Source organism: Sardina pilchardus, chromosome 2, assembly GCF_963854185.1.
Source record: "Sardina pilchardus chromosome 2, fSarPil1.1, whole genome shotgun sequence".
Taxonomy (NCBI): Eukaryota; Metazoa; Chordata; class Actinopteri; order Clupeiformes; family Clupeidae; genus Sardina; species Sardina pilchardus.
This window is the reverse complement of record NC_084995.1, coordinates 44,350,691-44,365,690: the sequence shown is the minus strand read 5'-3', so window position 1 is coordinate 44,365,690 and position 15,000 is coordinate 44,350,691. Positions and strand designations below refer to the sequence as shown.

At 45.0% G+C, this 15,000-nt stretch overlaps 3 protein-coding genes across 6 annotated transcripts in view; 2 read left to right on the top strand and 1 right to left on the bottom strand.

The window, feature by feature from the left end:
* The window catches only part of LOC134075209 (partitioning defective 3 homolog), an 80,093-nt gene extending 76,117 nt beyond the window's left edge, over window positions 1-3,976 (bottom strand). For both annotated transcript variants that reach the window (XM_062530741.1, XM_062530740.1), the window contains exon 1: window positions 3,630-3,976. In XM_062530741.1, the coding sequence (XP_062386725.1) occupies window positions 3,630-3,749 (120 nt within the window). In that variant the 5' untranslated portion in view covers window positions 3,750-3,976. The remainder of the gene's footprint in view (window positions 1-3,629) is intronic.
* The window catches only part of LOC134075211 (CD59 glycoprotein-like), a 123,069-nt gene that overhangs the window by 43,759 nt on the left and 64,310 nt on the right, over window positions 1-15,000 (top strand). The gene's annotated exons all lie outside the window — the stretch shown is intronic.
* crema (cAMP responsive element modulator a) overlaps window positions 14,165-15,000 on the top strand; it is an 18,071-nt gene continuing 17,235 nt past the window's right edge. Inside the window, exon 1 of one of the 3 annotated variants that reach the window (XM_062530737.1) lies at window positions 14,165-14,313. The gene's annotated coding sequence lies outside the window, so the exon portion shown is untranslated. Of the gene's footprint in view, window positions 14,314-14,338; window positions 14,465-14,977 lie in introns of those variants that run through there. The other 2 variants (XM_062530738.1, XM_062530736.1) reach the window with 2 other exon arrangements.

The window sequence follows — 15,000 nt, the reverse complement described above, 5'->3', positions numbered from 1 at the left end:
ACTGCGCCGAGTCGAAGTGCTCCCAAGTGCTATTCCACCATACAGTATAGTTGTCCTTTTTACCGCTTAGAAAAGCGCCACGTTTTATGTTGTCTCATCATACTTGGTCATGTAACTACTCCTGTAAATGTATTTTAACAGGGAAAACGTGGAGGTGTTTGGTTGCCTCCAACTTCATGTCTGTTTGGATCCTAATGAATGAACTGGGCTAGCTAAGTGCTATCACTTGTGCGTGTGTGTGTGTGTGTATACATGGTCACCTCATGGTTGTGTATGTGTATGTGTGTGCATGTATACATGGTCACCTCACGGTTGTGTGTGTGTGTGTGTGTGTGTATACATGGTCACCTCACGGTTGTGTGTGTGTGTGTGTGTGTGTGTGTGTGTGTGTGTGTGTGTGCATGGTCACCTCAAGATTGTGTGCGTGTGTGCTTGTGTGAGTATGCATGGTCACCTCACAGTTGTTTATGTGTGTGTATGCATGGTCACGTCACGGTTGTGTGTGTGTGTGTGTGTGTGTGTGTGTGTGTGTGTGTGCATGGTCACCTCACAGTTACTCACAGCACCTAAACACTCACAACTCTGATACACTCACAACACTCACAACACCAAAACACTCAAGCACCCACACACTCACAACACCAACACACTCACAACACCAAAACACTCCCAACACCAACACACTCACAGCACCCACACACTCACAAGACCAAAACACTCACAACTCTGATACACTCACAACACTGATACAGTCACTCACAACACCAAAACACTCGCAACACCAAAAAACTCCCAACACCAACACACTCCCAACACCAAAAAACTCACAACACCAACACACTCACAACACCAACACACTCACAACACCAAAAAACTCACAACACCAACACACTCACAACACCACAACACTTTGTAATGAAAATACAATTCTATTTCCTTCTCCTGGGTAACCCTGTGTTTCACATCACAACGCTGCGGATTGCTGATCTGCTGAAATGCTGACGTACAGTAAGGGCCCAGCAATACACTCACAACACTGATACAGTCACTCACAACACCAAAACACTCACAACACCAAAACACTCACAACTCTGATACACTCACAACACTGATACAGTCACTCAAAACACCAAAACACTCACAACACCACAACACTTTGTAATGTAAATACAATTCTATTTCCTTCCCCTGGGTAACCCTGTGTTTCACATCACAACGCTGCGGATTGCTGATCTGCTGAAATGCTGACTTACAGTAAGGGCCCAGCAATACACTCACAACACTGATACAGTCACTCACAACACCAAAACACTCCCAACACCAAAACACTCACAACTCTGATACACTCACAACACTGATACAGTCACTCAAAACACCAAAACACTCACAACACCACAACACTTTGTAATGTAAATACAATTCTATTTCCTTCCGCTGGGTAACCCTGTGTTTCACATCACAACGCTGCGGATTGCTGATCTGCTGAAATGCTGACGTACAGTAAGGGCCCAGCAAGTCAGCGAGCGAGTAGGACGGCCCTAAGACCTCACAAACTGACCGGGAATCTACGATAAGTGGGAAGGCCCTGAGCCGTCACAATCCTGACTGGGAACGTACAATATTCCAGTGGGTCGGCCCTAAGACCTCACAAACTGACCGGGAATCCACGATAAGTGGGAAGGCCCTAAGCCGTCACAATCCTGACGGGGAATGTACAATATTCCAGTGGGTCGGCCCTAAGATCTCACAAACTGACCGGGACCGTCCGTGCATCAAGTCTGTGAGTGCTTAAGTGAGGAGAATGAGAACGAGCCACCACCACAAACACCACCTTCTCCACACACACACACACACACCACCAGCCTCACACACACACCACCACCTTCACACACACACCACCTTCACACCACCCTCTCCACACCCACACCACCATCACCACCAGCTTCACACACAACCCTCTCCTGGCCTTTGAGGGGTGTTTGGGCAGGTGAGACCGATCACAACCCCTTAAAGAGAACCTGAATAATTCACAACCAAGCAGCCCAGAGAAAATGTGCTGCCATCTCACTCATCTCTCTCAAGCGTGCACACACACACACACACACACACACACACACACACACACACACACACACACACACACACCTGGCTTATCCAGATGCCAAACACATAACTAAATTATGAGAGATATAGGTGAAACACAAACACACACACACACACACAAACTAAAACATATCCAAACCCACAGTAGCCATAGTAGTAAGTGGTAAAAAGAGAGTGTGTGTGCGCGTGTACTTTGTTCTGTCTCCTACAGTTATTGTGTGCGTACACACACACACACACACACACACACACACACATTACACAGTTATTGTGCGTCTATTTCAGACCTTTGGCCCAATGGCTTGAGCTGCTGTGGTGCAGTTATAAGCGCCATGACAATGCTGTAAGCTATCTCTATGTAGGACATTAAAACTAATACAGACACCACACTGGCAGAGTGCGCTCTCACACACACACACACACACACACACACACACACACACACACACACACACACACACACACTAAATCCCTGTGCCAGCTTGAGAATTAGAATAGCCCACGCCAGGCTGCACTTCGCGGCTTGACCAGCAGGACAATGTTGGGGTCTGTCCTGAATTGCCTTCTGTTAAGTTAAAAAAAGAAAACTCGCCAGGGTCGAACAATCAGGGTAAACTTTCACAACACACATTTACTAGACGCACAGCATGATGATACGGGCCCCCCTCGAGTAAGGTAGGGTAGAGGAGATGCACAGCTTAAGTTGGAGTTTCTGGCTGAAGAACCAAATAAGAGCTCATTTAAGACCTGGGTAACAAAAGCAACGCGCAGCCGGGTCCTCCCCCGGGTAGTGTAAAATCAAATCGATCTGTTAAAACCGGTGGCCTGCCGACACGCATGCTGTCTAGGACACGGCAATCTGTGCCCATCCACCCCTCTCCTAGCCTAGCCTACCTCTGCTCTGAAAGTTCAGTTTGGTAACTTGACTGGGATCGATAAAGCAGCGCGCATCTTCCAGGCCACTTCGCTGCTTAGCATTAGTGGCTAGCTAGGTGTGCCAAGTTTTTACTATCAGGAGCAAAGTGATTCTCACAGACCAAGAAAGGTCTAGACTAACCTATATATGCCTTGAAGAACAGCTGCCTCGTCGCCTAGCTGACGTTTTGTTTACAAACCCAAAAGTGGAGCAAACAGTGCCAGTGTGGCTGGGGCAAGTTATGATGTTTGGACTTCTCGGCTGGTGCGTAGCCTATATACGAGGCAGTAACTCAAGCTACGAGACGAGCCCCAGCGAGCTGTGCGAGGCTTTAAACCTGTAGGCTAAACATAGATAACTGCCATGAAGTACAGAGCAACAGTAACCTACGCCTCTGCGGTTGCTCAAGACGAGCAGCTAAAACAGCCACAAGGCAAAAGCTCAGGCCCCCTGCTGGACTCGCTCCCTGGTCTCTGGCACCACCGCCATGTTGCTCTCATCTCCCGGCTTGCCCTGCAACATTGTTTCCCGGTGTATCCCAGAGCGAGCCGAGCCGAGCGGGCAGAGACACAAACACGAGCGCGGTCTCGCGCTACAATGGAACACTTACCTTGGCGATGGCTTTCTTGTAGCGCGTCGCAGCCTGCTGAATGAGCGAGTGGATTTTGATATTCCCGTCCCCGCACGGGACCACCACCCGGGTTCGACCGAAGCACACAGTCACTTTCATTCCGAAGTTCCCCCGGCGCCCGCGCTCGAATCCCGGCGGACAAACTCAAGTCCGACGCGCCGACGGTTTCGTGTCCGTGCGCATGAATCTGGACAGTCGCGCCGGTTGATCTCCGTTAAAATAAAAGCGTTAGAGTCGCCTAGAATATCCCGTAGGCGTTTGATGTAGGCGCATTGTACGGCACTGTGTGTGGGTGACCACCTGTTTAGTGTGTGCGTTGCCCCGCTCCGTGTTCCTGTGCTCCAGCGAGCGGGGGTGGGGGGGGGGTTGAGCTCAGCCGCCGAGTGAGTGAACCGACGACCCTCGGTGGTCAAACGGGAGAATTGCCATATGCCATGCTTCCATCTAAGGGACTAGGACATGGGGACTGGAGAGACCGCCTTTGTGGCACCTCCAAAGAGTAGAATTAATTGATCATGAATATTTCATAGCGAAATCATCCCTATCCTTTGATCCAGAGGCCAGGAATATTAACCAGAACCTGCAGTAACCGTCGGGTCCAGTAGCCTCTTATATAACTGCACTGCCATCGGCACAGGCCTTTGAGGGAAATGAGGGTGTAGTATAAGGAATCCACAATTAATACAAAGGCCTTTGAGACTCTGCAAGGTGTGTTGAAAAATAAATCCATTTCATGTTTTAATTACAATGTTTAGGAGTTTTGCTGTTCTAGGAAAACTTACCTTCACTTCCGTCTCCATACATTCACAATAGAGTATTTCAGTTAGGCCTAGTTGTAGAAGGAGGCGCGCATTAGAAGTGAAGTTGAGTTGATATCGAAGAGAATAGGTCTATGGGTATAGGATGCGTGTGTCAGATAGGATTCAGTGAAGGAATAGCTAGAACAGTGGTTCTTGAATAGAATAGTGGTTCTTGTTTTATTTCAACCCCCCCCCCCCCACACACACACACACAGGCTAATTAGTTTCACTTTAGAAAATATTGTGAAATGCATTGGTGGAGTCAGTCAGAACATGTCTTCTCTCCTACCGAGGCTATGTCAACACCAAAGCATTCATGTCAATGGCAGCCTATGACAATTAAAGTGAGTAGCCTATTTCACCATGTGTACCTGTAGCATTATATAATGTACTGTATATTTTACTGTGCATACCTATAGCACAATACAGTGTATACTGATTCACCATGCAGACCATCCAATGTACAGTATATTTCACCATGTAGACCTATAGCACAATCCAATATACAGTATATTTCACCATGTAGACCTATAGCACAATCCAATATACAGTATATTTCACCATGTAGACCTATAGCACAATCCAATATACAGTATATTTCACCATGTGTAGACCTATAGCACAATCCAATGTATAGCGCCGCTCCTGTGGCAGAAGGCTGCATAGCGTTCTCTCACAGCATCTATGTTGCAGCAGGCACAGGTAGATTTGAGAGTGTGTGTGTGAACATTGGGGATTTGGCAGGTGGTGCAACCTTGAAATCGTGCGGACAGCAAGACGATGACGAAGTCTAAGCCAAACACCGAAGCTTATATTTCGGTTAAGAACCAAACCAGCTTTTGTTCAAATCTACACACCCACCACCACTACTGAAAAATGTAAGGTTCATTTATCAAATGTTATTTTGAAGTGATAAAACACTCTACATATGTCATCTGGTATAGGCTAATTGATATGACTGGCTAGCCTATGAGCTACGCACAGACACATTTGATAGACATCCGTGGCACCCAGTAAAAAGATCTGGGCATTCTTTCTAATACGAGAAAATAAGCGTTGGTTCCCAGACCAGGGAGGGGGGGGGGGGGGGGGGGGGGGGTCCAGGGCCATATTCCCCCCATAAGAAAACGGTGTATATTTGAACATTTAATGCATCAATCTGATGCACTATTAGAGAAGAAATTCTCTATTATTTTTATATGGAAATATTTGTGCTGTAGCCTCAACTGTTTTGCACTTCAGAATGTGAACCATGCTCACACAAGTGGAATAATTATGATGATACTGCAATAAGTTCAGACGCAAAGGGTTAATATACTGACAACAGGTCATGTGACCATACATGATTCTAAAGGTAGCCTATACATCACATGATTCTAAAGGTAGCCTATACATCACATCATGGTGTCCCCATAATAAAAACAATTTTAACACATCTCTCTCTATATATACATGTATATACAGTGGGGAGAAAATGTTTTTGATACCATGCTAAAGTTGCCTAAAAAGAGGAATATAAAATCATCATTTGACAATTGATCTTAATGTCTTAATGAAAAAAAAATAGTAAAAATCAAACCGCTAAGGACACCAATTTTCTTTGTGATTGAAGAATGTATCTTAAAGGTATACTATGCAGGATTGGCGATTTCATCGCCAGTTTCGCTTTTCATTTTCGCTCGTTTTATGCTTGCATATTTCTCTGCGGAGCTTCCCCTACAGCTTTAGCGTGTATATTTTACAAAACTGCTCAATCGGTCAGTCTGCCGTGCCTTTTCATGAGATTTTACATGACACTTCCTGGAGTAGAGCATGGGTGCGTGCCCGAGGTCTCCTGAAGTTGCAAGCGTGGTTTTACCGCTACAGACCACTAGAGCGGCCAAAAAAAACCACCGTTCGACCGGTAATGACTCATTTAATCATATATAACAGTATGGAACGAATTGATTAACTGAAAAGCGTTGCGTACCTTTAAATAAATAAATGTTCTTTCTTAAATGCTAGGGGGGAGGAAGTATTTGACCCCCTATGTAACCCTATGGGAATTTAACACACAGGGTTAACATAGGGGCAGGCAGATTTTTATTTTTAAAGGCCAGCTATTTCATGGATCCAGGATATTATGCATCCTGATAAAGTTCCCTTGGCCGTTGAAATTAAAATAGCCCCACATCATCACATACCCTTCACCATAGCTAGAGATTGGCATGGTGCTTTTTCCAGTAGGCCTATTAGCCTGTTTGATTTGCATTTGCGCTCTCTCTCTCTCTCATTCACACACATACACACACACACACACACACACACACACACATACACACACACACACACACACACACACACACACACACACACACACACACACACACACACACACACACACACACACACACACACAGTCCGCTCCCAATGCATTCTGAATTCCACATAGCCACATTTGTCTAGTGACTGGAAGGTCAGAGAGCTCAGATATACTGTAACTTACTAAAGACAGCTGGACATCTGGGATTACACTCACACACACACTCACACACATACCGCTCTCTCTCTCACACACATACCACCTCACACACACACTCACACAAACACCGCTCTCTCTCTCTCCCTCACACACACACACACCGCTCTCTCTCTCTCTAACATACACACCACTCTCTATCTCCCTCTCACACACACACACACCGCTCTCTCTCTCTCTCTCTCTCACACACACACACACACACACACACCTCATATAAAATGTACACACACACACACACACGCCTCACATAAAACAAACACACACACACACATACACGCATACCCCACATAGACACTCACTCACACAAACATACCTCGCATAAAACAAACACACACACCAAGAACACACTCACTCCATATTCAGAAATTATTCACACCCACAAGCACGCACCCTTGCAATATATTTGCACACTCTCACACACACTCACATACACTCTCTCTCTCACACACACACACACTCTCACACTCACACACACACTGGTGGTAGCCTGATGATCTCAAAGCTCCTTTAGGATCCCCGACCTAAAGGCTAAAGTCAACGAGTCCACCCCCCCCCCCTCATGGCCCGCCTGCTGTATCAGGACAGTGTGAGGGTCACACACACATGCACTGAAACACACTCTTTTGATGCTAGCACACACACATGCACTGAAACACACTCTTCTGATGCTGCTAGCACACACACCTGCACTGAAACACACTCTTTTGATGCTGCTAGCACACAGCTCATGAGAATAGAGCACCCTTTAACTGAAGGCCATTCCAACCTCCGGAGGTCTGATAGTGGCAGCTTGAGGATTTTGGTCAGAAACTTTCCCCAGTGCGTTTCAGAAAAACAAATTTAGCTATTACACAACTGTCCTTACTTACAAATTTCTCAAGTTAGGAATCTAGATAGCACAGACCCTGTCCCAAATCCGACATAACCGTGGATGTGTGGACACATTTAATTAAAATAAAATACCGTAAAAAAATGTAGCTAATCAATATACATCAATATGTATGCCTCTGTCCATTTAGAGCCTTTAGCCTAAATATTTGGCCGGCTTGTCCATCTTGAGCTGTTAACTATTCTAATCACAGACACAGACAGTCTTGTGTACATAGAAGCATCGACACGAGCATGAGAAGATACATTTATAGCGATGATGTTCTCAAGTTACAGTTATAGGAGGCCTGAGATAGGACTGGACACATCAGCAGTGAGTGTCCGCATTGAGACGGCTTCGTTAAGATATACTGTAGATATGCCGAATAGAGTTTGGCCAACTCAGTCATGGGCGCCATGTTGGAGACCAACGTCAGATGATTCCACTGCGTATCCCTATTGGGCCAATATGCTGTGTTGAAATAAAACACTTATTTTCACCATAACAGACATATAAATGTTATTTTCACCATAGCAGATATATAAATGTTATTCTCACCATAACAGACATATAAATGTTATTTTTAACATTTGTCAATATGTAACAGGCCCTTACAAAAATATTTGAGTTTATATTTACCTTCGATATCTTATCTACAGGCCTGTAAAATAGGCATTGTAGTGAGTGACCACGTTGCCTAATCAGTCTCAGTGTTTACCTTTTGTCTCCTGAAGTAACCTTCCGTAGTTCATACATCATCGAGGACAGGTTACATTTACTTAATGGCAAAAAAAAATATTATTACATTGTATAGGCTATCATCATCATCATTATTAACATTGATAAACCCTTATAGACATTATGTAATTCTGATGATTTGGCCGCTAGTTATAGGACCTAGGCCAACAACCATGGTATACATTAATGATGGCATTAGGCTACTATTTTGTCACAATGTAATGTATTATCATAAGTCCTCGCCCAATATTGATTATTATAGAGTAATTATTTGCCCTCCAGTGTGTTCTGTTGACCCTCTGCTCCCGTATGTTTCTCCATTTTGGGTCACGGGGAATTGTGGGTGCAATTGTTTCCCACTTCCCAGTTTTGCACAGCAATGTGCAACAGTTGGGTATTTTGTTTTATTTTATAAATTATTATAAGTAAATACCCTGCTAAAAAAAACAGCCTGAGCAGCTAAAGGTGGTTTGCTGGTTGACCAGCTTGTTAACCAGCTTGTTTGACCACCCAATGATGGTTGACCAGCCAGACCAGCAAAACTCTTGCGAAAACATTCAGCTGGTTTACCCATCTTATGATGGTAATTCAGCTGGTTTTGATTGTCGTACCACCTCAAGCTGGTCATTTTAGTTGGTGTTGCTGGTCTACATTGCTGGTTTTTACTGGCCACACCAGCTGGATGGTCATTCTAGAACATTAGAATGTTGGTCATTCTAGAAAACCAGCTTGACCATCTTTGTCAAGCTTGACAGGCTGGTCACCAGCATGACCATCTTAAACCAGCTGTATCCCAAACGAGAGGCTGGTCACACCAGCACGACCAGCTTCCTCAGATGGTCACGCCAGCATGTCTAGCTGGTGGCCTAACCAGCTACACCAGCATAGACTAGCAATAGCTGGAAGAAATCCAGCAAAGACCAGCTAAGACCAGCTAAAACCAGCTACCAGCATATGCTGGTTTCTTGCTGTTTTTTTCAGCAGTGTAGTTATTACATAATAATTTCTGTTATTCTTTAATAATTGATATATTGTTCCACTATTCACTGCACTATGTTGATGGGGATCTGATGAATGTTGGGATCTCACATGGTGTCCACGAACCACATGCCCACCTCGGAACCAATTGCATAATGGGATAGATCAGACCATAGAGGTATTATAAGAACTGGAGAAAGTGAACAAGTCCCGCCCCCATTCATTTCAATGGGAATGCTAGGCTAGTGAAAAATGGCAAAATTGAATTTTTTCAGGCTTCAACATGGCGCTTCAAGGGGCTTGTTTCCGGTGCCGTTTTTCTTAGCCAATTAAGTGCCAGGTTGCTGATTGACATAAGGTACAGAAGGAGAGCTCGTGCCCACACTAAGCTTGTGCATGAGCTGAGAGTGGCACAGCCACCAATCAGCATGAGGAGAAATGGCACCGGACATGACGTTTTCTGGAAAATGGCGACGAGGAAGTGCCTTGCTAATCGGCGAAGCTAATCAGTCAAATCCTGACCCCCTGGATCAGACTATTCGATTCCCTAGTTTGGCTCTGATGTTAGTAGTGCCCTCTGCTGGTGAGAAGAGGAACTGCACCTTGACTGCAGCACCCAGGGTGCCTCTCATTCAGCTTTTATACATTCTTCCTTCCTCCTTGGGCCTCGATCCTCATTGAACTACATAACGAATGATGAGGCGGCAACAATGGGATAGTTTATCCAGTTGTAGTTATAGATCGGTGGGAATCTATCGATCGAGGATCGAGGAGAGATGTGAGGCACCTCCAGTGGGGCTACTGCTGGGGTCCTGTTTCCAGGCTAACTACTGACCTGAAATCAGATTCACATGTTCACAAGTGAAATGTAAGACTTTTAAAGTTAATTTTATTACCGGTATATAGTTAAAATATAAGTTTGATAGCCAGGGTGAACCCAGGCATCACTGTCAAACTTTTCTCAGTTGACCATAGTTTTTCATGTAGAATACATTTCTACTTGATACATGTCTGCAGACAATGGTAAAGGGATGCTCCTCATGCTGCTCCTCCATAGGTTGAACCCCACATCCCCCCGCCCCTCTCCTCATGCTGCTCTTCCATAGGTTGAACCCCACATCCCCCTCTCTTCATGCTGCTCTTCCATAGGTTGAACCCCACATCCCCCCCGCCCCTCTCCTCATGCTGCCATTCCATAGGTTGAACCCCACATCCCCCCGCCCCCCTCCTCATGCTGGTTGAACCCCCCCCCCCCCCCCCCCACACAGCAACTTCTGACACTTAACACAGAAATATGTCATCCATTCTTTTTAATAATCAGTCACACTCTCAAATAACTTGAATCAGGAAATCAGGTCCGGAAAATGAACATTTGTGACAAACACCGAAAAGGAAAATGACATTGCAAAGTGAAGGCAAACACAGCAGCATAAATGTCTTTTGTTGCTTCATCCAACATATTAATATCTTAATTCTGCTCAATAAATTTGTGTGTGTATAACATATTCATTACAGATGACCTTAACATTAGAAACGCCGCAGACACATGAAACTCCTCTGTTAGTAAACTCTTCACTGGTTTCCTGTAGAAGCCTGAATTTAAGTCAAAACTCTCACTCTGGAAGCCTGGGAGAACTCTACAGAAGATGCCGTTCACTACCATTTCCAATATTCTTAAAGTCCGGACACCAATCACAAACACTGAAGCGGGCTTAACATCTCGGTTGCTCTGATTGGTTTTAGGTCTATCCAATTCCGTCCAGAAGCATTTTGATTGGCGTCCATTGGTGACGACCCTGGGAAATAGGAGGTGAATAAAGCCTATCCAGACCCAATCTCAATCTCAATTGGTCTGGTGCTAACCTAGGCTATCACAGAGACTTTCTAAGGAGACACAACACTCAGAGAATCCCTCATAAAAATGTAAAAAATGTATCGTTAGTACATTAGCTAGTTCGCAACGCCATTATAGCAGTTGTCTACACATAACCCACCCCTTCCACTGTAACAAGTCGACATGTAATTGTGAATACATTGTGCCAATCATGTAGTAGGTTGTGAATACATCATGGCAATCATGTGTTGTGATCTCGCAGCTTGGTGTCAGAAAGCCTTGCACATGTGCAGTGTGCCCATCAGAGCTGTTGGAAGATGGCTGCTGAGTGGTATGGGGGGACTGATGACTTGACTAATGGCTATAAACCCTGGCCTACAGGACACATCCTGGACATGCACCCTGTTATCTTAGCTCAGTAACCCAGCTACCCCCTCAACCTTTTATCTTCAATAACCCATACGTCCCCTCTCAACCTGTTATCTTAGCTCAATAACCCAGCTAAACGTCCCCCCTCAACCTGTTATCTTAGCTAAATAACCCAGCTATACGTACCCCCTCAACCTTTTATCTTCAATAACCCATACATCCCCTCTCGACCTGTTATCTTAGCTCAATAACCCATACGTCCCCTCTCGACCTGTTATCTTAGCTCAATAACCCATATGTGCTTTCTCGACCTCTGTAATCTTACAGTAGCTCAACAACCCAGCTATACTGTACATCCCCCCTCAACCTGTTATCTTAGCTCAATAACCCAGCTAAACGTCCCCCCTCAACCTGTTATCTTAGCTAAATAACCCAGCTATACGTACCCCCTCAACCTTTTATCTTCAATAACCCATACGTGCCCCCTCAACCTGTTATCTTAGCTCAACTATACGCCCCCCCTCGACCATGGTGGTTCTCCATGCTAATGGTGTGTTCATGATGCCTACATGTGGGCAGTCCATCCATGCTATAAATGGTGTGTTCATGATGCCTACATGTGGCAAGTCCATCCATGCTCATGGTGTGTTCATGATGCCTACATGTGGGCAGTCCATCCATGCTAATGGTGTGTTCATGATACCTACATGTGGGCAGTCCATCCATGCTAGTGGTGTGTTCATGATGCCTACACGTGGGCCGTCCATCCATGCTAATGGTGTGTTCATGATGCCTACATGTGGGCAGTCCATCCATGCTAATGGTGTATTCATGATGCCTACATGTGGGAAGTCCATCCATGCTAATGGTGTGTTCATGATGCCTATGTGTGTTCATGATGCCTACATGTGGGCAGTCCATCCATGCTAATGGTGTGTTCATGATGCCTACATGTGGGCAGTCCATCCATGCTAATGGTGTGTTCATGATGCCTACATGTGGGCAGTCCATCCATGCTAATGGTGTGTTCATGATGCCTACATGTGGGCAGTCCATCCATGCTAATGGTGTGTTCATGATGCCTACATGTGGGCAGTCCATCCATGCTAATTCCTACATGTGGGCAGTCCATCCATGCTAATGGTGTGTTCATTATGCCTATGTGGGCCGTCCATCCATGCTAATGGTGTGTTCATGGCATCTGGGGATATTGGGGACCCCCTGTGATTGTGTTGTTTTCCACACTGCGATCTTCCATGTGCTTTGGGATGTGTGAAAAACATGGATGCCACAGCAAAGGTTTAAAAATATGCTCACTTATCTCAAATAATCAACTGTATTTGCTTAAAAGTATGGTGTAACACTTGGGAAAGAAGGATATGCTGCTTTCAAGTAACAAAAACCCCAAATTCCCAAGTTTACATTAAAATTGTTGGACATGGTCAAGGTCCATATGCACTACATGATGACAAGCAAGATCTTCCCCCCAGCTTCCCCTCTCTTATTCCCACAAGAGGTGACGTAATCTTCCCCCAGCTTCCCCTCTCTTATTCCCACAAGAGGTGACGTGATGTGACGTTGACGACGGTGACATTTTCACTGGGAATTTTTCTCCCATGTGCTTGAAGGTACTGTAAGAGGTCACAGTCGAGCTCTTTTCTTCTGCCGTTCCTCGTTGGTGGAATGAGTTACCAAATGTTCTTGTGCTAGTTTTGGGACTTTGAAGAAATCTTTTAAGACTCATCTATCCGCTGAAATGTGCATGCTAATGTCCATGCCATGCCTCATTGAATGATTGATTTTATTTGACCATTTTTGTTATAAACTAAGATATGATACAGCTCTGCACCATACATTCAGGAAACAAAACAAAAACAGAGTCAGGAAAACACAATAAAGGTCAGGGGCTTATTTACATCAGAGACACTTAAATAAAGGACTTTGTTTACATTATGTTCCATGAGGGGGACCATGAAACATGCATGTCCGTGACTCGCCACAAGATGCCGACACAAACCACTAGTCATCTGGACTGGTTTTGCTAAGGCTTTGCTGAATCTAGTTGATTTCACTCAATACATGAGCAAGTGTTACATATAGACAATGCATTATGCAATGGCAATGCCATGAATAACACTAAAATATAGTGGGGTTTGTAGTGATTATGTTAGGCCTATTTGTTAGAACAAAGTCCTTCTCTGAAACCACAGTTCTGCAGCATTCTCGTTTCTTTAGGAAACATCTGCAGAGGTAACAGAACGTGATTTTAAACGTTACTTTTAGGCTACTCTGTTGCCCCAGTGACTTCACTGTTGGATGGCCGAGCGTGTTGTCTACAGAGAAGAATAAATGCAGGCACTCCATAGTTCGGCCTTCCTCGGAGCCCGTTCGCCCCGCCCTGCCTCGCTGTAGTTTTTGCAACCGTCGGGTGCCGTCTGCATAGTCGACATTTTTCAGCCGCATCATCGCAGCTGACGTGGGGACTACGTGAGCGCCGACTCGGGGCCATCCACTCCTACCGTAATCAGTGACGAGGCCCTCTACGTAAACGCTCGGTAAGTTCGTTCTGGCATTCCGCAGAACCAACTGGAGAGGCGAGACAAATTCAGAGCAGACTATGAACTGAAAGACCAACGGAAGTGTCAACCTCAAGCAACATGTCGCCTGCTTTCGCTAACCACATGCAAAATGCGCTAAGCTTAGAAGGTGGGACAAGATGGCTAGCAACTTAAGATAGCCCTAGCTTAGCAATGCAGCCTATCCGGTAAACACTCAGTCGAAACATTTAAAGTTTAAGCTGAAGTGTTTTTCCAACCCGCCAAGCCTGCTCTGACATAGTATACCACAAATGCCACTCTTTTCTGCTAATAAACGTGGGAAAACTGCTAGCCAGCAAATGTTCAAGGAAGTGTGTTCAAGTTTAAACCAGAAAGCTAACTTGCTGGAATGACGCAACACCGCCCCGTTACCCAAAGCTTAACTTGGCATTTATGCGACGTTATATATTAAAAATTAATTAATTACATCACACTTCAGAGAAAAAAATGGTCATTTTTTTGAATGCTAAGGATGTAATTGGTCTGGGTCTTCATACCACACCAAGATAAACTAAGTGTTGTCTAACAAGCGATACCTTCGATAGTTGTCGTTAGACTGTTGTGTTGCATAACGTTAACTGTGAAGTGCTAACTAACATGAAACACCTGCCCTCGTGACGCCGTGGTTCAACCGCTGCGATGTCG